Source organism: Hypanus sabinus, chromosome 20 (genome assembly GCF_030144855.1).
Source record: "Hypanus sabinus isolate sHypSab1 chromosome 20, sHypSab1.hap1, whole genome shotgun sequence".
Taxonomy (NCBI): Eukaryota; Metazoa; Chordata; class Chondrichthyes; order Myliobatiformes; family Dasyatidae; genus Hypanus; species Hypanus sabinus.
Genome location: NC_082725.1, coordinates 42,706,320 through 42,732,818, shown reverse-complemented (window position 1 = coordinate 42,732,818; position 26,499 = coordinate 42,706,320). Strand labels below are relative to the sequence as shown.

Here is a 26,499-nt window from a genome sequence, read left to right as displayed (position 1 = left end):
TAAACAGTACGCAAGTCAAGCTTTTCACTGTATCTCGGTACACTTGACAAATAGAAACTATTCCGATACCATACAGAGTGTCTGTTGTGCTTGTACATTATTATGTAGAAGGAATTATTTTCTTCAGTGGTGATGGCTGAAGGAAAAACTTCGAAAAAGATTTATTCATTAGGAATGAATTTATTGCAAGCCTCTTGACATCTTTGTTGATATCAATACTATAGTGTGTGTGTGTTTAAAAAAAACAAAAAAAAATCATACCCCACGGTTATTCTCTCTGGATTGCAAAAGTGGTAAGGATTCTATTGTGATAAAAATAAGGGTGGGACTTTCCTTTTGCTAATATCATGATACTATTAGCTATATCAGCTATATGAAGTTGTCCTGAGATGTAAATTATGGAATCAATGTGCACAATCTAAAACCCATGTTTTGGGTTCATCAGCAGAAAAAGCTGCTATTTCAGAAGGCAACAGGTTGCGGAATCGGTGTAATTTTGGAGAGGAAGGGAGATAAAAATCAAGATAAATTGAAAGGTGCTTTGAGTGTAATCAACTCTGAACTCAAGCACATAGATCAAGATTATGTTCAGTTAATTTTATTTTGAAGTTTTGGTTTGAGCATTATGATGCCAGCTGAGTCCGTGTCCCAATGGGATCACTGTCTTGTCATCAATGGCAGATGAATATAATTATTTGTAAAATATACTGGTTATATTTTCCTTCACACTGAACCGCATTTCTGGCTTAAGGTCAAAATGTCACTGAGCTGCGACGTCCATCAATGTCGTAACTCAGACTTGGGGTTTTAGAGATGATTTTTGGACTGCGTAGAGAATTAGGGTTTTGGGACAGGGATGAGAGAGAGTTACAGGTACAGGTGAGTAATTGAAGAGTCAGTGCACGATCAGGCGTTTGGAGGCTGTGGTCAAAGGTCAGCATTCTAGCGGTCGAATTGGCAAGAGCTGAGGAAACCAGTGATTCCCTGGTCAGCCATTCCCAAGTCCTCAGAAGCTGAGGCCCAAGAAGAAACACATGATCAGCAAGTTTTGGGGCTGAGGCCCAAAGGTCAAACAAGTGTTGGAGCATCCTGCGGTTGAAACCAAGAGGTCAGTGAGTCTGGATGGCAAAGCCGAAGGTAGAACTCCAGAGCTCGGCTAGTCCAGATGTAGAAGTCTGCAGGTCAGCGACTGAAGTTGGCAAGGCCAGAGATAGAAGCTTGATGGTCGAAGCCCAAGGATCAGCTTGGGTGGCAGTCAGGGGCCCAGTCCCTGTAAGTCCGGACCAGGAACTGGGGGTTAAGAGGCCTAGTGTCTGCGAGTCTGAGAGTCCAGGCCAAGGAGTGGAGGCTGGGAGGTGGCCTGTCCTGGAACTGGAATACATTTCGTGTATGTTGCTTTGGATTTCCAGCATCTTCAGCGTTTATGATTCACTCAAATACCTGAAGTTAGACTATATCTCCCCCCTCCCCATCTTCCAAACCCTGCAATATCTTCTCTACTCACCATCATATCCACACTCCACTTACTCACATCCCTCAAAATCCATTTGCTATCTGAATGCCCCACAACCCCATTAATGCAAGAAACAATTTTCCACTCCCCAAATGCTCTAACCAGCTGAGTGAGATATTGCCAAAATTTGAGAATACACAGTTGATGTCAAAAACCAGCCTTTCCTCCATTGACTATGTCTACACCTCCTGCCTCAAGAAAATTTCCAATATAACAATAAACCCCTCACACTGTGGCAAATCTCTCTTCTTGTCCCCCCCCCCCCCCCAATCAGGCAAAAGATACAAATCTTAGGCACACACACCACCAAGCTCAAGCACAGCTTCTATCCTGTTGTTATAAAATGCTTCAAATATTATGACATTCTTACATAGTGTTTGAACTCTTGATCTCTCAGCCTGCTCTGTCACTTTATTTAAATACCTGAACTACACTCTCTGTGTAACTATAACACTATAGTTTGCACTTTGTTATTCTTAATCTTATTGTACTACTTCGATGTGCTTGTATGAACTGATCTGTCTAGAGGCATGCAATTCACTGTATCTCAGTACATGTGACAATACTAAACCAATTGCCAATTACTTACATCATTCACTTGTTCACTCTAACATCAAAGTTCAAAGTAAAAGTTATTATCAAAGTACATACATGTCAGCACAAACAACCTTGAAATTCTTTTTCTGTAGGCATACATAGCAAATCTACAGAACAATAACTGTAAACAGAAAACAAACATGGAATAACAATATAAGACTCCTTAAATGAGTGTAGCTATTTTCTTTTGTTCAAGAGCCTGATGCTTGAGGGATAGTAACTGTTCTTGAACCTAGTGGTGCAAGTCCTGAGGCTCTTGTGCCTTCTACATGATGGCAGCAGCAAGTAAAGGGCACGGCCTGGGTGGTAAGGATCTTTGGTGATGGATGCTGCTTTGCTATGGCAACGTTTCATGTAGTTGAGAGGTTTTGCCCTTGATGTACTAGGTCAAATCCACTACCCTTTGTAGGAATTTCCTCTCAAGGGCATTGGAGTTCCCATACCAGGCTGTAATGCAGCCAGGCAGCACACTTCCCACCACACATCAGGAGAGGTTTGCCGAGGTTTCCAATAACACGCCGAAGCTCCGCAGACTCCTGTGGATGTAGGGGCACTGTTGTGCTCTCTTTGCAATAATATTTATCTGATGGTTTTATTATTGTCACGTGTATTGAGATGCAGGGAATTGCATGCCATAGGCAGATCAGTCCATACACAAGTATATCAAAGTAGTACAGTAGGATCAAGAATAACAAAGGGCAGAATATAGTGGTATAGAGTGGTGAAAAATAAAGAGCCTCCCCCAATCTGCCCCTCTGCACGATGCCACCTGAAAAAGAGCATCTTAACAACAAATCCTCAAACCAGCCTGAAGTCCACGGTTCACTAGGTAGCTCTGCTTCCTCAGACCCCTGTATACTTGAAGGACCTGTCAGAACAGGCACTGAAGTAACGTCTTTGCAAAATCATTGCAACTAATGAACAGAATAAGGAAATCAATGTCTGTATCCTCTTCTAAGGCAACATCCCTAACGATGAGGTGCAAATCATGTTCAGGCGTTCCAATAGGTAGTCCATATCATTGATATACCTAAGGCAAGATTTCCAAAACAGATAGTCCACTTAAACTCAGTCATTATCAGGAGGACAAAGTCAAAAGTCAAATTTAATATACTACCTTGTGATTCAATTTCTTGGAAGCATTAATATATAGTAAATTTAAGAAATGCAATAAAATTGTGAAAAAATATACTTGAGCAAAGACTGACAAACAAGCAAGTTCAAAAGAAGACAAGTTATGCAAACAAAAAAAATGCTGAGAACATGAGTTGTAAAAAGTTCTTGAAAGTTAGTTTGTAGATTGCAGAATCATTTCAGAGTTACGATGAACGAAGTTTTCATGCCACTTCAGGAGCCTGATGGTTTTGGGGTTGTAGCTGTTCTGGACTCTGGAAACACTTCGAGATGTTCTCAAAACTTTCTTTAAAAAAATGTGGCATTCTCAGCAGCTTAGGGGAAACTGTGGCCAGTTGTTCAAATCAGAAAGAGCATCTTGGATAACACTGGGGACTTTGACTCTCTTTTAAGGAATACACAAAAGCCTCAAAAAAAATCTGTAAAGAGTGCACCTTCCATACTAACCCTGACTGACACTATCAAGTGCTCCTATTCTACCTGTAACACAATTACATTGGTCCATCAGCTACCATTGAACACACAAAATGAAAGTGGAAGCAAGTCCTCAACTTCAGTATTTTTGTAATATAGGTCAGCATATATTTTGATTTCACTGGCTGCTGTTCTATGATGATGGCTTTGTGGTACCATTTTTTAGAAGCTCTTGTCAAGATCTCTTCACCTGTCTGATTTTGATTGATATACTATTATATTAGTTATAAGTAGTTCCTGTCATCTAGGTTTATTAACTTATGTAGTCATGGTTTACCTTCCTTTGTATGTTGAACTTTGCCCTGCTCTATATCTCCTTCCCAGTTTTAATATTTCCTCAGATCAAGTTTTAGTTTGTTTTAATGGTATTGTTTATTGCGTTTCTGAATCAACCTTCCAAATATAGATTATAAATTTGTTATGAAGGAACTTCACTTTATTACAAACCGTACTACACAGTGGGAGGAAATCACATGGTATGCTCATCCCAAAGAGGAAGATGTATTCGAAAGGAAATATGACACAACTATGGCCAACAAGATAAATCAAAACCAAAATCCAAAGAGAGCATTTAATGGAGCAAAATTAATGGGAAGCTGAGGATTGGAGAGATTTTAAAAACCAACAGAAGGCAACTAAAAAGTCATTAAGAAGGTAAGGAAAACAAAAGTAAACTAGACAATAATATTAAAGAGGATACCAAAAGGTTCTTCAGATACATAATGTGAGGCGGGAGTGGATATCGGTTCATTGGAGAATGGTGCCAGAGAGGTAGTAATGGGGGAGCAAGGAAATGGTGGACAAACTTAATATGTATTTTGCATCAGACATCACTGTAAAGACACTAGCAGAATAGTGGAAATTTCAGGTGTCAGGGGGTATGAAGTGTGTGAAGTTACCATCACTAGAGAGAAATTTCTTGGGATACTGAAAGGTCCGAAGGGAGATGTTGCCTGGACCAGGTATACATCTCAGGGTTCTGAAAGAGGTGGCTGAAGAGATTGTGGAGGCATTAGTAATGATCTTTCAAGAATCACGAGGTTCTGGAATGGTTCCAGTAGACTACAACATTGCAACTTAAGGGAGAGAAGCAGAAGAAAGGAAACTATAGGCCAGTTAGTCTGACCTCAGTGGTTGAGAAAATGTTGGTTCGATTATTGATGAGGTCTCAGGGTACTTTGAGGTACATGATAAAATGGGCTGTAATAGTCAGCAAGGTTGACCTCATTGAAATCCATCAAATGATGAAAAGGCCTTGAGAGTCGAAGACCAGAGGAATAGAGGGGAGTCCTTTTAGAATGGAGATGCGGAGGAATTTCTTCATTGCCATAGGCAGCAGTGGAGACCAAGTCTGTCTGTATATTTAAGGGAGAGGTTGATAGATCATTGATTGGCAAGAACATGAAGGGATGGGGGGTTGGGAAGGTGGGAGATTGGGGCTAAGAGGAAAACTAAAAATGGCGGAGCAGGTTTGATGTGCCAAATGGCATAATTCTGCTCCTATATCTTATGGTCTTGTGGCCTCTCTACAATGCATGCATTACTATATAGTTGGCAAAGTTTGGAGAAACATGGCAAGAGTTCATTTATGATGGGACTTACAGGCAAACTATGCGTTAGTGAATTGTGAGACTGTATACAGTGGAGTCTGGTTAATTGAGCCATTAGCTAATCAAGGCAGCTGCTTATTTGATACAACTCATAAAGAATAAAAACAAATAGAGAAAACTGCAAGGAAATCCTTCTTGGGATTCTCTGCTGTTTAACAAGAGATTGTTGCCGAACAGTTTCTAAACCATCATCAATTGCGTGAAAATTGTGTGGCCATTATACACCTCACCATGCTTAAAGTGAACAGCCTTCTATCTACCGAAGACTAGATCTGTAGCATTCAAGTCTGGCAACCCAGGCCTGTACCAGAAAACCAGGTATGATTTGTGGAGGGCTATTTCAAGGGCGAAGTGAAAATTTCAAATGAGTTTGGAGGCGACATCAGATGCACGGCAACTCTGGCAGGGTCTGCAAGATATTACTTCCTACAAAGTGAAACCCAATTGCATGAATGACAACGATGCTTCACTACCAGATGAACTCAACACCTTCAATGCAGGTTTTGAAAGGGAGAACACAACTACGGTTGTGAAGATCCCTGCTGCACCAGATGACCCTGTGATCTCTGTCTCAGAGGCCAATGTTAGGCTGTCTTTAAAGAGAATGAACCCTTGCAAAGCGGAAGGTGCCGATGGAGTATTCAAGGACATTTTCAACTTCTCACTGCTATGGGCAGAACTTATTTCAAAAAGGTAACAATTATACCAGGGCCTAAGAAGAATAATGTGAACTGCCTTAATGACTTTTGCCCAGTAGCACTCACATCTACAGTGATGAAATGCTTTGAGAGGTTGGCTGTGACTCGACTGAACTCCTGTCTCAGCAAGGACCTGGACCCATTGTAATTTCCTTATCACCACAATAGATTAATGGCAAATGCAATCTCAATGGCTCTCCACACAGCTTTAGACTACCTGGACTCCACAAGTACTTACGTCAGGTACATGACAGTCTGATTAGGCATAGCTGAAATACCATCTATAAATTGCTGACGATACAACCATTGTTGGTAGAATCTCAGATGGTGATGAGAGGGCATACAGGAGTGACATATGCCAACTAGTGGAGTGGTGCCACAGCAACAACCTGGCACTCAATGTCAGTAAGACGAAAGAGCTGATTGTGAACTTCAGGAAGGGTAAGATGAAGGAGCACATACCAATCCTCATAGAGGGATCAGAAGTGGAGAGAGTGAGCAGCTTCAAGTTCCTAGGTGTCAGGATCTCTGAGGATCTAACCTGGTCCCATTTTATTGAAGTACTCATAAAGAAGGCAAGACAGCAGCTATACTTCATCAGGAGTTTGAAGAGATTTGGCATATTGACAAAAACACTCAAAAACTTCTATACGTACCATGGAGAGCATTTTGACTGGCTGCATCACTTTCTGGTATGGAGGAGCTACTGCACAGGACCAAAAGAAGCTGCAGAAGGTTGTAAATCTAGTCAGCTCTGTATTGGGTACTAGCGTACAAAGTACCCAGGACGTCTTCAGGGAGCGGTGTTTCAGAAAGGGAGCGGTGTTTCAGAAAGTCAGCGTCCATTATTAAAGACCTCCAACACCAGGACATGCCCTTTTCTCACTGTTATCATCAGGTAGGAGGTACAGAACCCTGAAGGCACACACTCAGCGATTCAGGAATAGCTTCCTCCCACCTGCCATCTGATTCCTAAATGGACACTTCTTCACTTTTTTTAACATACAGTATTTCTGTTTTAGCACGTATTTTAAATCTATTCAATATACGTAATTGATTTACTTGGTTATTATTCTTTTTATTATTTTTTCTCTCTGCTAGATTATGTATTGCATTGAACTACTGCTGCTAAGTTAACAACTTTCATGTCAGATACCGGTGATAATAAACCTGATTCTGAAGTAGTGTCTGTTTCATGTGTTTGTGTTTTTAAAAATAAGCAGTGATTTTTGTCACTGATAGTCGAGAAATAAGCAACAAAGCAGTTCAGATCTACTTCATTCACTGTGGTTTTAAGCATTCCGGATTGGAGATGCCTGAAATGGCCGGGAGTGAAAATGAAACAATTTCACTACTTAGGAACAATGAAGGATTTGATGATATCAATAGTCATTTTGAATGTTACGGTGAAAATGAATATTTGGAAGATGCATTTGTCGAAAGCATTGCTTGATGAGAGTCCATTATTCGCACTAAGTATCTGCGATGATTTTGTTCATTCACTGTCAATCCAAAAAACTGGAAGGAGAAACTGATGTTCATGCCATCTTGTTGGAGGCTACCGAGAAGGAATATGAGGTGTTGTTCCTCCACTCTGAAAGTGGTCTCATTGTGGCAGAAGAAAAGGCCATGATGTCAAAATGGGAATGGGGACAGGAATTAAAACACTTTTGACAGGTGAAGCAGAGGTGCCCTACAAAGTAGTCCACTGAATCTCACTGATGTAAAGGTGGCCGCATCTGAAGCACTGGGGAAAAAATAGACAAAACCAAAAGATTTGCAGGTGAAGTGTTGCTTCACCTGGAAAGACTGATTGGGGACTTGAAATGAGGTGAGGGAGAAGGTGAATGGCCACGTGTAGCATTTCTGTCACTTGCAGGGATACGTGCCAGAAGGGAGATTAGTGGGGTGGGACATATGTACGAGGGTATCACAGAGGAAGCAATTCCTGTGGAAAGGAGAGTGGGGGGTGGGGGGGGGGGATAAAGGCGTATTTGGTGGTAAGATTCTGCTAAAAATGGCAGTAACTGTGGAGAATGATGTGTTGGATGTGGAGGCTCATGGGGTGGTAAGTGAGGGCAAGACGAACTTTATCTCTGTTAAGGTGGGGGGAGCACAGATGTGCAGGAGATGGGGGTGAGGGCAGCATCAATGATGAAACCCCATCGTGAAGGAGGAGGACATCACTGATGTCCTGGAAAGGAAAGTCTTATCCTGGGAACAGTTGCGGCAGAGATGAATGAACTGAGGAAAAGGAATAGCATTTCTACAGAAGATAGGATGGGAATAGGTACAGTCAAGGTAGCTGTATTTGTCTCCTTAGATGGAGATAGAGAAATCAAGAAAGGGCAGAGAGGTGTCAGAAATGGACCAAATGAATTTAAGGGCAGGGTGGAAGTTGGTGGCAAAGTTGATGAAATTGCTCAGCTCAGCCTGGATGAATGAAGCAACACCAATGTAGTCATCCATGTAGAGTTTGGGAGCATAATTTTTTCATCAGAACAAGGACATTAAAATTGAATGTTTTGTGAACTTAAAAGTTCTGGATTTCTACGCCTTTTTTTAAATTAGAAAAGTGCTTCCTGTCATAATCTAGAGTGACCTACATATGATTTTTAAGATTGCTCTGGATTGCCCTTCTAGAATTATGTTTTCTTTCTCCACTTCTACAAAGCATTAATTATTTTAAAATTTTAGTTATTTTAACGTTCATCAAGGAATGCAGCCTAATTTAAACTTTACTATTCTTATACTTTCCCTATATCATCCTAGGGAATGAAGAAGAGTTTATCTGTGTTTGCTCATTTTTTTGTTAATTTGTGAAGGTACATTCATTTTGAAAAAAAGTGCTTAAAAGGGTAGAGGAATTGGATTCATGAATAACTGTGCAAAAGGAATTGGACACAACTCAGAACACATTGGACTGAAAGAGAGTTCCTCAGAAAACTCTCACAGACATGTTGGGCCAAATGGCCCAGTGATGTTTGATTTTATAATACAGTATGAGTGTTAGTACATTTAGACCGAAGTAATCCATTCTGGAATGTAAAAGAACAACTAGACGTGAGTGTTCGTATGATTCAGCAGCTTTTTCAACCAATTTAATTCTTCCTTAAAAATATATTTGAAATGCAGTATTAATATCAGCTTGTCCTCAGTCAACCCTTTTAAGATGGTGCTGAATGAAATTTTCACTACAACTCTCAGCCTTTGGTTTTCAGACCTTAATCAGTCAATGTTTCAATCTCTGTAAAGCATCTCAATTTTCATCACACTGGTATCTTTTAACGTCGGAATGCAGATTGCCTCAGGAATGGGGAAAGTAAGAGTGCTGATTGGAAAATAGCAGGATTTGGCTTTCACAGCTACTGAGGAGGCCTTTTGTGGTGAAATGTTGCATAAGTAATGCCAACAAGGGTCGAAATTCAGTGGTTGCCATGGAGACCTTTGTGCCTGGGTGAACTCCATTCTACTCTGGAAGGCAGTGAGCTCTGAGGCTGCCTGCATCGGATGAGACATTTTCTAACGAATAGAAAAAGTTGTTTGCTCATTGGAAAGAATGTTAACTTGGAGACACTTAGAGTATTTTGCTTTGATATTTGCATAGTATGTTCCATATTCAGGTACTTGAACCAGGAATTTATCGATTTAGAGCAATGAGGTAATGCTGACTTCTTTTTTTATAAATGATTGTAAATTGGTTAAGGTGCTTTGTCCTTTAGTTTGTCTAGTCTACAGCGCAATAGCTGGTAGCATTTTTGTCTGGGATAGGGATAAAAGTGAAATGAATTTTGCTTGGCTTGTGAACTTACATGGGGGTGTTTTAGCCTGGTATCAATCTGTTTTTGAATGAGCTGGAGTCAGCTTGAGCTTCAACAGTTTATCTTGTCATTTATTGCATCCTGAAGCTGAAGATATTTCCACAAGTAAAATATGCACACAAACCTCTGTTGACAAACTACAGCTAGTGACTGTTTGCTGATTTTAGCCAGGACCCCAGCACTCCCACTCAAGACTTCAGGTTATGGCCAAATAGTTCTGTTTATTTTCTCTGATCTCTGGAATATTTGAGATAAAATTGAAAGTGGTTATTTTTATTTCTACAAGACTTGAAGGGGAGCTCTAGAAGTTCTTCAAAGGAAAAAGTGTATGTGTGTGTGTGTAGATAGTCTGGCAGAGTTATGTGATGATGAATCCATCATGTGAATAAATGGTTAGTATTCAAAGATGAAATTAATAAAAATAATCAGCATTTACTCCCACCTCCCCCATTGACCGAGAAATCAGACTGGAATCGATTTGTGCTGAATGGGAATACACCTGAGAAGTTCAAAGCTTCTATGTTGTGGTTTAGTGCCTAATCTCAACTCTTGTTGTATGGTACTGTGCAGGTGCTGCTACTAGTTGGTTTGTAGGAAAAAAGGTGTGATTTTCATGGCTATATATTATCCTTGACCTTTTTGTTGTATAAGGTTTTTATTGTACAGTGTGTTGATGTGTAATGCAATCTATGTCCCATGGATTATATGTGATTACTGGGCTCCTGAAAGAAGTAGAATTAATATTTTATCAAGACCTGCACTGATTTAAAAGAAAGCTCAGCCTTTAAGTAAGTCAGCAGATAAGCATTTGGTCCACGAGGGAAGTTCTCTCATTTTGAAGCTGGAACTTCAGAGTTTCATTTTGATAGAACTGTTTAAGCTTTGAAACTTAATAAATACAAATATTCTCAGCTGTTGACAGATTTGGGGACAATGGGGACATCAGGATTGGGAACTGGAAATGAGCCAAGAAAAATGGAAAATATCAAAGATATATTTTCAGCTATGGGCCCATCAGCAATATGCAAAGTGCCTCATTCTTTTCTGCTACATTATTCAGCCTATGCTTTTAACCATATTCTCATTAATTCTCTTATATCTTTATCACTCCTGAATATGATAATATGTTGCTTGCTGTTGTTGTCCGAAAACTGATTGCATATATTTGTCATCTGTAATGGTCATTGTGGTCACAAGGCGCCTCATAATCAAGCTATGATTACCTTCATTGTCCTATCTGGGCTATTGCAATGAATTGCAAAAAACTCAGTTGTGAATGATGTTATTATTGCTCAGTCATCACAGAAGCTTTCCCTGTCTAAAATATTTATTTGCAGAGATAAATTTTGGGCATGTAATTATGGAATACATAATCACTACACTGTCATATTCTACAGCGGGCATCCCCAACCTGGTGCCCATGGTCCCCTTGCTTAATGGTATTGATCCAGTGCATAAAAAAGTCAGAAACCCCTAATTGACAGTGTCAATTTGCCTTTATATAGCACCTTAAACATGGTTAAATGTCACCTGATATTTGATGGAAATTTTAGTTTGATGGAAGGATATTTTGTAGGAGGAAAAGGTAAGGTAATACTGTAGAACACTTTAGGGAGGAAATCCAAACCTCAGGGACATGGAGCTGAAGACATGGCTGCTGGTAGTGGGGTGAAGCAGATTGGTGATGTACAGGATGCCAGAATTTGTGCAGTACAGACATTTCAAAGAGATGTTGAACTAGAGGTGGCTTTAGTTCCAAAGTCCAAAGATAGCTGCTGATATTTCTATCCTGAAGTAGTGATCATTGGTGTGTACCTCTTCCTAAGTGTATGAAAGACTATATACATATTACATTCATTTTGTGAGGAAAAGATCACAACAATGGAGTAATGTTGATTACAGTTTCATGATCAAATGAAACCTGTATGGTGATGTTATTGAAAGTTTTAAGAAATAATTCTTGCCAAGAAATTCTATCTTAATTTGTTCAAAAATCCAAATCTCAGTTGTGCTCATAGAAAACAGGTCAAATCTCAGTTGTTGGAATCTGAAGCAAAAATAGAAGTGACGGAAGAATTAGCCAGTCCATCAGCATCTGTGGAAAGAGAAATTAGTCAACATTTCAGGTTGATGACTTCCATTGGAACATTGTGGTAGATTGTGATTAGATGGAGACTCATGTGAAGGTTGAATGGCCAAGGAAAAAAGACCATAAGACAGAGGAGCAGAATTAGGCCATTTGGCCCATTGAGTCTGCTCCACCATTCCATTATGGTTGATTTATTATTCCTCTTAATTCCATTCTTCTGTCTTCTCCCCATAACCTTTGATGCACTGACTAATCAAAAATCTATCCATCTCCTGTTTAAATATACTCAACAATTTGGTCTCTTGTGGCAAGGAATTCTACAGATTCACTACCCTCTTGCTAAAGAAATTCCTCCTCATCTCTGTTTTACATGGATATTCCTCTACCCTGAGGCTGTGCCCTTTGGTCCTAGACTCACCCACTATAGGAAACCATTCTCCCAACATCCACTCAATCTAGGCCATTCAGTATTTGATAGATTTCAATGAGATACCCTCTAATACTTCTAAACTCCAGCGACTATAGCCCTAGACCTATCAAATGCTCCTCATATATTAACCCTTTGATTTCTAGAATAATTATCATCAACCTCATCTAGACCCTCTCCAATGCCAGCACATATTTTCTTGGATATGGAGTCCAAAACTGCTTACAATCCCCCAAGTGCAGCCTGACCAGTGCCTTATAAAGCCCCAGCATCACATCCTTGCTCTTATATTCTAGTCCTCTCGAAATGAATACTAACCATTGCATTTGCCTTCCTTACCCCCAACTCAACCTGCAAGCTAACCTTTAGGGAATCATGCAGGAGGACTCCCAGGTCTCTTTATGACTCGAATGTTGAACTTCTCCCCATTTAGACAGTAGTCTACACCTTTATTCCTTCTACCAAAATGCAAGACTGTTAACTTCCTTACACAATATTCCAACTGCAACTTTTTTGTCCATTCTCCAAATCTGTCTAAGTCCTTCTACAGACTCCATGCTTCTTCAGCGCTAACTCATGATATCTTCATATCATCTGCAAACCTGGCCTCAAAGCCATCAATTCTATCATCCAAATCATTGACATATAATGTGAAAATAAGTAGTCCAAAACCAACACCTGCACAACATCACTGACTCTCCTTTATCTATCCTGACTCAAAGAATTACAACAGATTTAGTCAGGTAAGATTTCAGGTAAGGTCACTGTAAGGTTAGGTTGGGAGTATTTGGGCAGTGGGCAGATCAGCCTTCTTGTGCTTCTTGATCTCGTCACTTGAGATTCAGTGTCACGCAACCCTGCCGCTTTGATCTGGCCCACGCCTTCATTAACCAGGTCCAACACTTGCCCCTCCTTACACGTTATCGGGATTGTTGGGGTGTGGCCAGGGTTAATCGCGGTGTGCCTAGGGTTAGTGGGGATGTGGGTCCGTTTGGGCTTTAGGATTAGGTTTGAGGGTAGGAATTGTGGATGTGTATGTAGGCGAGGTATGTTTATGGAGTTTTTTGACGTGAGGTATGAGGTGCTGTGGCGGATAGGATAGTGTAGTGGAGCCAGTTTAATCTGGCCCATGCCAGATCTGACACCAGATAATGCCCATTATCGTGGTCTGACACCCTTGGTTTAACGAACCGGGTGCGCACTGGGTCACATCATTAATAACATATCCTCGTCTCTTTGGGTGTTTTGGGTTTTTAATCATTAGACACCCTCATTAGAAACCATGCTGACTTTGGCTTATTTTATCACACACTTCTATGTATTCTGAAACCTCACCTAAACACTGGAATCCAGCATCTTCCTAACCACTGAAGTCAGGCTAACTGGCCATATTTTCCTTTCTTCTACCCCCCTCCCGTATTAAAGAGTGGAGTGACATTTGAAATTTTCTAGTCCTTTGGAACCATTCCAGAATATAGTGATTCTTGAAAGATCATTACTCATACTTGCACAATCTCATCAGCTACTGTAAGAGAGTCAGTTAGAGGCTTTGACCAAGCCCTTTTGACCTGATGTTTGGATATGGGAATAAATAGTCCTTTGTTGGTTCAATGCTTTACTAGATAAACTCTGCTGAAAAATATTCTGTTGGATTAGTAGGTAATATCTAATCTTTGTCATGGTGCTGAGAATACTGCAGTGGTTCAGTTGCGGGCTATATCACCTTTTGCATTGGCTCTCCCTTGGCCCTTAATTTAAAAAGTGTAATAATCAGTGCTTTTGAAAACATTAAAAATGTAATATAGAGAACTCTGGTTAACTGTAGCTGTATGCTGAAGCACTGATACCACTAGAGGGAAAGAAGTGAGGAATGCCCAAATTACTATAGTTGAAGACAAACACACTTGTCTTTAAGGGGCATTATGGAGCTGGAGGTGGTCACCAAGAGGAGAACTTACACATCCCCTTTGGTGCCCTTGGAATATCCCGAAGGATATTGCAGCTGCCAATAAACTAGTTTGGAAGTTTCGTCATTCCGAGGAAGAAACAGTACAGACCACAATAATAAATAGTCACTGCGGCACAGATAGCAGAGCTACTGTCTCACTGTCCCACATGCCCAGCTTCAATCGTGACCTCAGGTACTGTTTGGGTGGTGTTCGCTCATTCTCCCTGTGACAGTGTGCATTTCCTCCAGGTGCTCTATTTCCTCTTGCATCCCAGACTATACAGGTTGGTAGGTCATCGCCACTGCAATTTGTCCCTTGTGGTAGAACCTGTGGGGAATTGAGTATTTCAGGAGAATAAAAAATGGGCTAAATGCAGGATAAGGGTCAATAAATGATTGATGGTCATTGCAAACTTTGTGGGCTGAAGGACTTACTTCCATGCTGTTCTTTGACAATATAAACACCAGAAAATACCTTAACTGTTTTGATATTAATTGAAATCTAATAATTAGCTAAGACATCATCACCAACTTCCCTGTTCTTTAAAAGTTTCTTGGGAGCACATTGTAATATCTGAGCCCACTGCTCTACTCTCTTTATGTTCATGTCTGTGTGGCTAGGCATAGCTCAAATACCATCTATAAATTTGCTGATAATACAACCATTGTTGGTAGAATCCCAGATGAAGATGAGAAGGTGTACAGAAGTAAGATTACCAACTAGTGGAGTGGTGTCACAGCAACAACCTTGCACTCAATGTCAGTAAGATGAAAGAGCTGATTGTGGACTTCAGGAAGGGTAAGATGAAGGAACACATACCAATCCTCATAGAGGGGTCAGAAATGAAGAGGGTGAGCAGCTTCATTCAAGTTTCTGGGCGCCAAGATCTCTGAGGAGCTAACTTGGACCCAATGTATCAATGCGGTCAAGGCAGTGACTATACTTCATAAGGAGCTTGAAGAGATTTGGTATGTCAACAAAAACACTGAAAATCTTCTATAGATGTACCGTAGAGAGCATTCTGATAGGCTGCATCACTGTCTGATATAGGTTGGGTAGGGGGGAGGCTATGCACAGGACTGAAAGAAGCTGCAAAGGGTTGTAAATTTAGTCAGCTCCATCTTGGGTACCAGCCTACAAAGTACCCAGGACATCTTCAAGGTGTGGTGTCTCAGAAAGGCAGTGCCTATTTTTAGGACCCCCAGCACCCAGGGCATGCCCTTTTTCACTGTTACCATAAGGTAGGAGGCATACACTCAACGATTCAGAAACAGCTTCTTTCCCTCTACCATCCAATTCCTAAATGGCCATTGAACCCTTGGAAACCACCTCACTTTTGAAAATAAATATTATTCCTGTTTTTGCATGACTTTTAATTTATTATATATATATATATATATATATATACTGTAATTGAATTACTATTTATGTATTTCTTCATCTTTTAGATTATGTATTGCATTGAACTGCTGCTGCTAAGTTAACAAATTTTACAACACATGCCGGTGATAATAAACCTGTTTCTGATTCTGATTTAACTACAGCATCATTGACATTGCTTTGGTGTCTCGGTATCTGCCTGTGTTCATACCTCCAGAATGGAATTTGAAACCACATTCATATGACTTGCTATAAGTGTCATCAACTGTGCCATGTCTAATGCACAGAGCGAGGTGCAAAGCCAAGGAGTGGTTAGGGAATCAGGCAGAGTCTGTGAACTCATGGGGCAGATTAATCGTGCACTTGATCTGCTTTGTGAACTCTTCCTGGGATTAGGCAGAGTATTAGGTTTTGGTGGGATTCAGGATGAAATGTGGAATTAGACTGTTAATGATTAGGATGCTTGCTTGACTGGAAAGGGACTGTGCTAAAGGATGAATTTTAAGACAGTGGAATGGAATGAAGTAATGTTTGCTAGTGAGTTGGTAATGGATGTTCAGGATGTTTGGGGGGAAAAGTAATTACTCAAAAGTTTTGGATTTCAAGTTCAATTATCATTGAACCATACATGAACACCCATGAATACAGCCAAACAAAACAGTTTTACTGCAGGGTCAAGGTACAAAACACAGTACCAACATTCATACACAGCACAAGTAGCACATATAAGATAACAGTAAATATACGGTCACACAATAATAAATAAATATGTATATAATTAAATAAATGTGTGTGTGTGTGTGTGTGTGTGTGTGTGTGTGTGTGTGTGTGTGTATACACACATACACACACACACAAAAACACATATATCTAGATATAAAAACAACATGACATATCCTGTAAATTGATGGTACATTATCAGCAACAACAAGCAGTTTTCAGCAGTCCCCAAGTGAAAGTACGTACGCACGCATGCTGCATTGCAACTTGTCTTCCACCCAGCAAACAACGGAGAGCAGCCCCCAACCCAGTATGGATTCCATGCTGCACCATCTCTGGCGTCTCCTCTCTTGGACTGCTGCAACAGGCAAGCCTGCGGCTAGAAGCCTATTCCTCGCCAAAACCAAACCCACGCAGTTCCTCCGCTTTCTCTTTCATCAATAAACAAGGGGAGTGGACTTGGAGTATTTTACTTTACCAATGTTCAGCGAGGTTTTACGATTGCAAGAAAAATATCCAAGATAACTCACTGGTAGGCTGCACACTGCCTTTGTGCACCAACTCCGATGCCTTTCTGTAGCAGTAGCATGGTCTGCACCAAGTCCAGCTCCTCCATGAATGAGCAGCTTGCTTATGTGGTAGACCTACCATACTTGTTCTAAATGTTCAGCTTTGTCTTGTGATCATAAAAATGACATTTAAAAAGCCAAAAACACCTTTGGTTGATGCCAGAGAGGCTGCTGCTTCTGCAGGTGCCGTCATCTTACCAGTGAGGAATGCCTTCTGGTATTTCCCCACCCACACAGCTTCCTGGCATTTTTGTCAATATTCTAGCTGTGATTGACAACTTGTCTACAGAATGGGTAAACTCTTCTCGGACTTCCAGCCGGGTACAGGTATCAGTCACCAGGTGGTCCCAAAAGCCATTGACATACACAGTCATTCTGTGCTGTCAAAATCAATCCTATGGCCATTGCGAATGCAATGTTCTGTTAACGCCGATTTCCCCAGGTATCCCGAATGGATACATCTCCTGTGCTCTGTGATGCGGGTTTCCACCGTGCATCCTGTCTCGTAAAGGAAGCCACTGAAATAACACTAAAGGAAATGAATTTTAACAAAATTCTTGCTCTAAGGACCGGAATTTGATCGTAAACAAGGAGGGATGGATGATGGGGGTATAAACATCACCGAACCAGACATCATCCCTGATGAAGATGGCAGAGCTGTCATCAAAACGTCAATTGTAATTGATACCTGAACCTGCTGGAAGCCCAGAAAGAGTTTATTCATCATATACGTCGGGAAGGCACTAGATCTTTTGTCTACAGAATCTTTGCTGTGAGTCAGCATCTACTCACTTCTGCATAGTGCTAAATGTTTGTGCTTTAAGCCACTGAAAGGAAATTATACTCTTATTTTGAAAATCACGGTGGCTGCAATTTGCAATGAGATAGAAGTTCTTTCTTGAAGTTGATTGAATAGTTAATACTGGTCAACACTGAGGAGAATCTTGCAGTAGGATCCCCTTTGTTTTCCCAGATGGGCAAATAGGGCCTCAGTTTAACATATGTACTGAATGTCAACATGTATGATAAAGCAATCCTTCCTTTGTTACTGAATTGGAATATTAGTCTAGGATTTTCCAGTGTCAAGCGCGAGACTCAGTGCAGGGGTACTTCCAGCTGAGCTTAGGTAGTCACCAGTCACATGGTGACTGTTTTGTGTTGTCTTCTTGGACTGACTTCACATTGCTAGGTAGTGATTCAAGAGATTGCGGTTTCTTAAGAACATAAGAAATAGGAGGAAGAGTCGGCCATCTGGCCTGTTGAGCCTGCTCCGCCATTCAATAAGATCATGGCATGGCTTATCTGGCCATGGACTCATCTCCACCTACCTGCTATTTCCCCATAACCCTTAATTCCCCTACTATGCAAAAATCTATCCAACCTTGTCTTAAATATATTTTCTGAGGTAGCTTCCAGTCCTTCATTGAGCAGAGAATTCCACAGATTCACCACTCTCTAGGAAAAGTAGTTCCTCCTCATCTCCATCCTGAATCTACTCCCCTAAATTTAGAAGCTATGTCTCCTAGTTCTAGTCTCACCTGGCAGTGGAAACAACTTTCCTGCCTCTATCTTATCTATCCTTTCCTTAATTTTACATGTTTCTATAAGATCTCCATTCATCACAATTTATCACAATTCAGTGGTTATGATGATCTCCAAATGCTGCAGGCAAGCATTGAAATATTGGAGCAAGTCTTGACTGAAGATTGCAGTTCTCAACCAGACCAATTCTCTTTTCTGCTGACAATCACCATGCCACACCCTCAACTCCAACAGTTATGCTATGTCTGCTTAAAACTTACAAACAATAAAATTGACCAACAGAAAAAGATTTGAGTACAATTCACAATGTCAAGCCTACTACTTCATTTCTTTATGAGCAGATACTGATGCTACCCCCTACAGGTTTACAAACAATTGTGAAGAAGGTAGCAGAATAATGGATTTGCAGTAGATCATACTATCATATTTATAGTTTCAGTATCATAACAGTGACTGCACTCCTGCACTGAATCAAAACCTAAAGAGTTTGGGACCAGTCCTTACATAATCTACACCAATACTCAAGTATTGAAGAGGTTATGGACTGTTGAAGTTAAGCCAAAGACTAGTTTGCTTCTCAGCTGGACCTAAAATGATACTTTTTCGAAGAACAGGAGAACCCTTCCAGTGTCTGAATAATATATTAGTTTGAAAGGCTGGAGTTTTGGTCTTTATGATAAGATCCAAAGTCCAGTGATGGCTGCTGTTACTGTTAGAAGTAGCGCATTTTCGAAGGTCATGGAAGTCTACATACATATTAAATTCATTTTACGCAGCATTTAAGGTGAAACTCTATTTTGGAGAAAGTTATGTCAGGTAAGTTATTAGTTAAATAGAGAAAAAAAGACACTCTACTCAATGAGACTTTTGTATCTATTTTTTACTCTTTCTTTGTCTGGTCAGATTGATGTATTTCTAACTCTCCAGAGTATCATTACATGGGATGGGGGTGTGTTGTGTGTGATTCTAGATTTACTTTTAGGAAATGAAGCTGGACAGGTGGAAGAAGTTTCTGTCGGAGAGCACACAATTCACATGAATTTAGAGTAATTGTGGAAAAGAACAAGCATGAAACAGGAGTAATGAATCTCAGACAAGGTCTTTTTTAGTAAGTTGAAAGCAGTTTAACACAAGCAGATGGAAGCAGCTACTCTGTGATAAATTGGAGCCATCAAGAAGGGAATTCAATATATGAAGAAAAATATTGTTTAGAAAATTAAAAAATCCAGGGATGCCCTATAAGTACATAAAGAGGAAACTAATGAAAAGGTATTAGTGACCAAAAATATTACTTAACAGAGGTGGAGGATGTGGATTAGATTCCTGAAGACTAATTACTGATTGTCTTTCTAGCAAAAAAGAATGATATAGTTATGATGAATAAAAATAAAATATCGTAGAAGAAATATCATTTACTGAGAATGGATAAATCACTGACTATATAATATGCAGCCTATGCTGTTGAAAGCAGCCAACCAAAATTGTGAAGGCTCAGGACAATATTTCAACCTTAGACTATACAACCATAATACAGAGGAGCAGGATTAGGCCATTCAACCCATTGAGTCTGCTCCGCCATTCTATCATGGCTGATCCCGGATCCCACGCAACCCCATACACCTGTCTTCTATCCATATCCTTTGATGTCCTGACCAATCAGGAAACTATCAACTTCCGGCTTAAGCATACCCATAGGCTTGACCTCCACCTCAGTCTGTGGTAGATTATTCCATAGATTTACTAATCTCTGGCTAAAAAATATTCCTCCTTACCTCTGTAAAGGATCACCCTCAAGTTCTGGACACCCCTACCATAGGAAGCATTCTCTCCACATCCACCCTATTCTAGTCCCTTCAACATTCAGTAGGCTTCAATGAGATCAATGAGAACCTGTTTAAAATAAGAAGAGGGAATAAACTGAGTAATTGAAGCCATTTTAGTTTAACTTGGAATGGTTGACTAGATTTCATTCGAAGCAAATAGTACAAAACTTCTTTGAAACACATTAATCGATGATGATCAGTAGGGGTTTGCCAAGGGATGATTCTTATTGTGTAAGTTAGTTGAATTACAGAAGGTATCAAGCATGGCTGTTAATGGCAATGCCTTTGATGAAGTCTGTATGGATTTTGTGAAGTGTTTTGATGCAGTCTGGTTGAAAAATTAAGGTAAAAGATCATAAGATTTAAGTTGGAGGGATGGCATTTTGGATCTCAGTGACAGGAAACAGAGTAAAGGTTGATAGGTATATTTGTGATTACAAAGCTATTAACACTGGGGTTCCATAACGCTTGGTATTCAGCTTTTGTAATATGTTTATAAATGGTTTGGATTAAATACAGGGATCATGACAAGTAAATCTACAATATTTGTAACAGTTGATGGGGTTAACAGTGGAAATGTGTAGATTACAGAATGTATAGATAGGCTGTCAGTTGGGCCAAAAAAATGGCAAATATAATTTAATCCAGAGAAATGGGCGGTGATGCAATTGGAAAGATGTATCTTGGCAGTGGGTCATGTAATATGTGAGAAGATATTCAGTGGTGTGGAGGAGCTTTGGGATCTGGAAGTGAATGACTACAAATCCTTTAAGGTAACAGGATAATTCAATAAAGTGATTAAGAAAGGATGGAATACTTTTCTTTGCTAGCCAAGGGATAGAGGAAAGTTATGCAAGAACCGTACACATCAGTTAAGCCATGTGTTGAATGTTGCATAGAGTTCTGGTTACCACATCACACAGAGATGCCAAAGAGATTTACAAGAATGTTGTCCACACTGAAAGTGTTTAGCTATTGGGAAAGTCTGGATAGAACAGCTTCTGTTTCTTTAGAAAAGAGTAGGCTGAGGGGAGTCGTAATTAAAATGCCCATCTGGGTCAAATATGAGGAAAATAATTTCTTTAGCAGAGGAGTCAAATACTGGCAGACATTCATTTGAAGTAATAGGTTGAAGGATTAGAGGGGAGATTAGAAAACTTTGTTTCTTAATCAGCCTAAAGATACATTAAGCACTATTTGGTCATGAGATTATAGAACATTGAGTTGTTTTGTAATGTGCCTGGTGCGGGAGAGTGAAATTTATTAATTGGCATAAACATGATGGGCTGATTGGCCGATGTTATCAATTTTTTAATGGATCTGTGATTCATTTGGTGACTGGAGTACGAAGGAAGAATGTATTGTGTTGTTTAATAAACCCTGCCCCCATGTACTTTTCTCCTGGTTGATGCCTGTTCCTTTCTTTTCCTCCCCTCCCTTGTTGCAGGAGCTGCAGTTTGAAAGATTAACCAGAGAGCTGGAGGCGGAGCGTCAGATTGTCGCCAGCCAATTGGAGCGATGCAAACTGGGATCCGATACGGGCAGCATGAGCAGCATTAGGTATGGATTAAACGTGAATCCTGTTTACTTTCATGTTGTAGTTCAGCACAAGCCTTGGAGGTGTGCTCAGCGTGAAGGTTTTTGTGCGTATGAAACAGTTTGATGCGTTGCTGGTTTACCAAGGTTGAAGGTGTGTGAAATGATAGGATGTTGGGTAAAAGAAAGGGTGTTCTTCCCTTGAGCCCGTGTTACTTCAGTTGTGCCATGCAATGTATTTTCCAGTAGAGGAAGCCTCTTCCTGACTACAGATTCATGACGGTTGATTGATGAGAGGAACAACAGAGCATGCTTGATGAGTAATATTTCAAATTCTCCTTGCTGCAGGCAATCATGAGTTGGAACTCCTGTAGTCAAACTGAAGAGTTATAGCATGTTCTCCCCTTGAAAATACATTCTGTACAAAGAAGGACTTCATCAGTTTGAGTACACAAACCGCTCAGTCCACTCAATCATGTTAATAGCAGCTAAGGAGCAGAGTCCATTGTAACCTAACATTACTCAAACATTAAAGCAATTACTCTCAGGTTTTCCTGTACTTTGTCACAGGTACATGTAGAAGGATATGCCTAGGATGATTAAGATTTAGAACAGGATATAGTTGTGTTTTCTCTATTGCTGAATATTTTGATACGAGTCCCATTCACTATCATCAGTAATTTAACAGGACAATGACTTTTATGTTGCTAGGGTTCTTAGGCAGTGTGTAAGAGAGAATGTGTCGAGTTGGAGACCTGACGGTGGAATGCTCCTTTGCTGTCACGCATACTAATAACTCATTTATTTTAAAACGCACTCTCCCCTCAGTCTGCTCTTTTTACATGGGTGGCAGGATGCGTGGACACACAGCAAATTAACTGTATGGCTTCCTCCTCTCAAATGTGATCAGCTGCATTATTGCTGTGGTTTTATATTATTTTGGGGGCCAAGAAATTCCATTTGTTTCTTCTGTCAGCCGCTTCTGATATTGACTAATTCACCTCGATCACCTAGGAATAAGTTTTGAATGGATGCACTTGTGTGAAAGGGCACACAGCAAATTTGCAGGGATGCCTAAGATCCTTTCGCTGACCTCAGTAGACGACTACCTTTGCGTGTGGCTGCTTCGGGCTGTGCGTTGAACCTGAATATGAGGACACCAGGTGTCACTGTGAGCCAGGTGTTACAAAGGATAGGTCTGGCCTCGTTGCCGCGCAATATCCCAGTCAGCTGAATGTTGCCGTACCACCTGTTTTTCGTGGAGAACTTACTCCAAGCCAACACCTTTGGCCACAGGTCCATCAGGCAGTGTGTAGCATGGAGCATCCTGCAGACACCGCAAGAGAAGGACTTGACGGGCACAATGGGTTGTTTTCCTGTCCAGACCTTCTGGTGGAATGCCTCATTGCCAGGCCTCACCAACAGGGACTTAGAATTTGCTTGGTTGACGGTGAGAGAGGCACACCCAGTCAGAGCCTCTTTGCATGCCTGGAGCATCATTCCCGCAACCTGCTGCTTGTGGGATGACTGTAGAGGGGAAGAGATGGTGGCTCACCTTTCTGCAGACCGTAGGTTTGTGAAGAGGGTCTAGAGAAGGTCAGAAGGGGCGGTGTAGCGGTTCATCCGAAGAAGCTGTGTGACAGAGTACTCCCTGACCTGTGGGCTGTTCCCAGGGAGGTGAACATGGGAAGCTGCTGGCAGGTCATCAACTGCGTGAAAGACGCTCTTTGGCTGCCCAGAAGTTGTTGGTCTGTCAGCATATTGAGATGTCAGTGGGGGAATGCTGCTCAAAAGCTTGGTGCAGCCATCACAAGGATTTGGTAGGGAGGGACTGCAGTGTGGGGTTCTACTCCTACTGGAGAGAGAGGGGCTGGGTTAGGGGAGGAATGCCCTCAATTATTGTAGTAGTATACCAGCTCAGAGTGCCTCTTGAGTTGCAGCAGTGCTATTGCTGTGTATGAATGTAATAGAACAGTACAGAATACATTGGCTATGAATGTAAAGACAGACAGACATACTTTATTGATCCCAAGGGAAATTGGGTTTCGTTACAGTCACACCAACCAAGAATAGTGTAGAAATATAGCAATATAAAACCATAAATAATTAAATAATAATAATAAGTAAATTATACCAACTGGATGAAATGGTATTGACTGATTTATTATGAATAAAGTTTATTTTGTTAAATAAATAGGAGCAAAACTAGTGAGGGGAAAAACAAACTGCTGATTTGTTATCATTCACTTTACACATTCTCACAAATGTTTGGCCAATTCAGAATCAAAACACAAGTGATAAGTGCAGGGTCTTGAATGGTATTTCATTGGTCATGTTAAAAAATTATGTCTATTGAGCAAACTAGTAAGTTAAAAGTGAAATGAATCACGCAGATTATTAATATGCGTATTTATGTGTTTTCATTGCCTTGAATCTTCAATGAGAATAACCTGGCCTTAACTTCGCTATGGTGAAGGGCCTCACTTAAGTATTTGAATGGCTGTAACAATGGCTCATTATCAGACATCATCAGTCCTCTTGCTTATTTTCTCCAAGTGTAGTGCCTGCTTTAGGTGCACAAGAATCTTAAAGCAAGCCCCTCAACCCTCACTTGTTGTAACTTTTGTGGTCATTGCATCTTTGAACAGCTCCCTCATCTGTATGCTTTGAGCACAGCACAGATTGGATTCGGAGCTAAATATTTCTGTGACTAAAGACTTTTCCCCCCCCACATTTCTCATTGATCTTACCGGTAGATGTCAGATTGCAAAGTCTCTCCTTGGGGCACTGATGGGATTTCAGGTCAGTGTAAGCAGAGTTTATTCCATCAGGAATGATATATTCTGCCAGGATTGTGTGTAATTGGACAGAATATTCCTTTTCTTTTGTAATGGATTTTTCAGAGTTGTAATCAGTAGCTTGGATTTCCACAACCTCTGTCAAGTAATAATGACATATTTGGGTCAACCTGATCACCTTTTATTCTGTCAATATAATGACTGGAAGTACTCCAGGTGATTTCTTGTCATAACCTGCTCATGACTGCCTTCCCTAAATTTCCTGTGGTAAATGGGCAAAAAAGATTTCTAATTGGATGATTACGGCCATCAATCATCCATTTCTTTAACAATTACAGTATACGGGTTTTCCCCGTTATTTGAAGGTACGACGTTCCTATGAAACTGTTTGTAAGCCGAAATGGCATAAAGCAAAGAAGCAATTACCATTAATTTAGATGGGAAAAATTTTTGAGCTTTCGCAGACCCCAAAAAAATAACCTACCAAATCATACCAAATAACACTTAAAACCTAAAATAACATGAACATATAGAAAAAGCAGGAATGATATGATAAATATACAGCTTGTATAAAGTAGAAATACTGAATGTACAGTGTAGTTTCACTTATCAAAATTGGGAAGACAGCGAGTTGAAATCGATTTAGAGAGAAAAGAAATCGGCACGTGCATGCCTACGCACGGTCACGCAAGGGCACACAACTGCCCGCACAAGGCTTCACGGTCATGGTAGTCTTTCTAGGGGTAAACACAACATATAAAGCGGGCGTCTTTTTTCATAAAAGCGAAAATCCTCTTTGGTTAGCGAAATCGGATACTAATGTAGGTCTTTCGTAATGTTCTGTCACAAAGCGAACTTTCGAATAACGGGGCCACCTATATTTACAAGTAATGGAAGTGTTAAAAATTCTCATAGAATTTCTCCCCTAAGTTTGCTTCTGACCCCCTTGAATCTGTGGGTACTGAGTGATCTTTTAATTTTTTGTAAGGCTTATGGCACTGGGCCAGTCAATTTGCTTGCTGTCAGAGAAGGACCACACACCTCATTTAGTTCTACACTCATTCACTACTAATAGTGCTACCACTGTATGAGCACATTGCCAGCAGCACAGTAATATGGAGGGAATAAAGTGCCCACTGCTATTATTGCGTATATATAAGCATAAGTGTCCCTACACCTCATCTCTTACCACCATTCAGGGCCCCAAATAGTCCTTCCAGGTGAGGCAACACTTCACTTGTGAGTTTGTTGGGGTAATCTATTGCATCCGGTGCTCCTGGTGCAGCCTCATCTACATCAGGGAGACCCAACGCAGATTGGGGGACCTCTTCGTCGAGCACCTCCGCTCCATCTGTCACAACAGACAGGATCTCCCGGTTGCCACTCACTTCAACTCTCCTTCACATTCCCATTTGGATATGTCCATACACAGTCTCCTCTCTGCCATGATGAGGCCAAACTTCGGTTGGAGGAACAGCATCTCATCTACTGTCTGGGTAGTCTCCAGCCCCTTGGTATGAACATCGAATTCTCCAACTTCCGGTAATTCCCTCCCTCTCCCTTCCCCCATCCCACCTTCACTCTGTCTCCTCTTCTAGCTGCCTGTCACCTCTCATGTCTCTGCCTTCTTCTACTACCCATAGTGCTTTCCCCTTAGATTCCTTCTTCACCTCTCCTGCCTATCCCCTCCCTGCTTCCCCTCCTCTACCCCTTGACCTTTCCTCTGATTGGTTTTCCACCCTCCCCCCACCTTCTTTATAGGGCTCCTGCCCCCTCCTCCTTTAGTCCTGACGAAGGGTCCCGACCCGAAATGTTGACT

The 26,499-nt window shown here is 40.8% G+C and overlaps 1 protein-coding gene across 5 annotated transcripts in view; it reads left to right on the top strand.

Moving 5' to 3' along the window:
* The window catches only part of LOC132378460 (catenin delta-2-like), a 1,187,639-nt gene that overhangs the window by 696,179 nt on the left and 464,961 nt on the right, over nt 1-26,499 (top strand). For 4 of the 5 annotated variants that reach the window (XM_059945388.1, XM_059945390.1, XM_059945393.1 and 1 more), the window contains one exon: nt 21,794-21,906. In XM_059945388.1, coding sequence (XP_059801371.1) covers nt 21,794-21,906 — 113 coding nt within the window. Of the gene's footprint in view, nt 1-9,497; nt 9,688-21,793; nt 21,907-26,499 lie in introns of those variants that run through there. The other variant, XM_059945391.1, reaches the window with a different exon arrangement.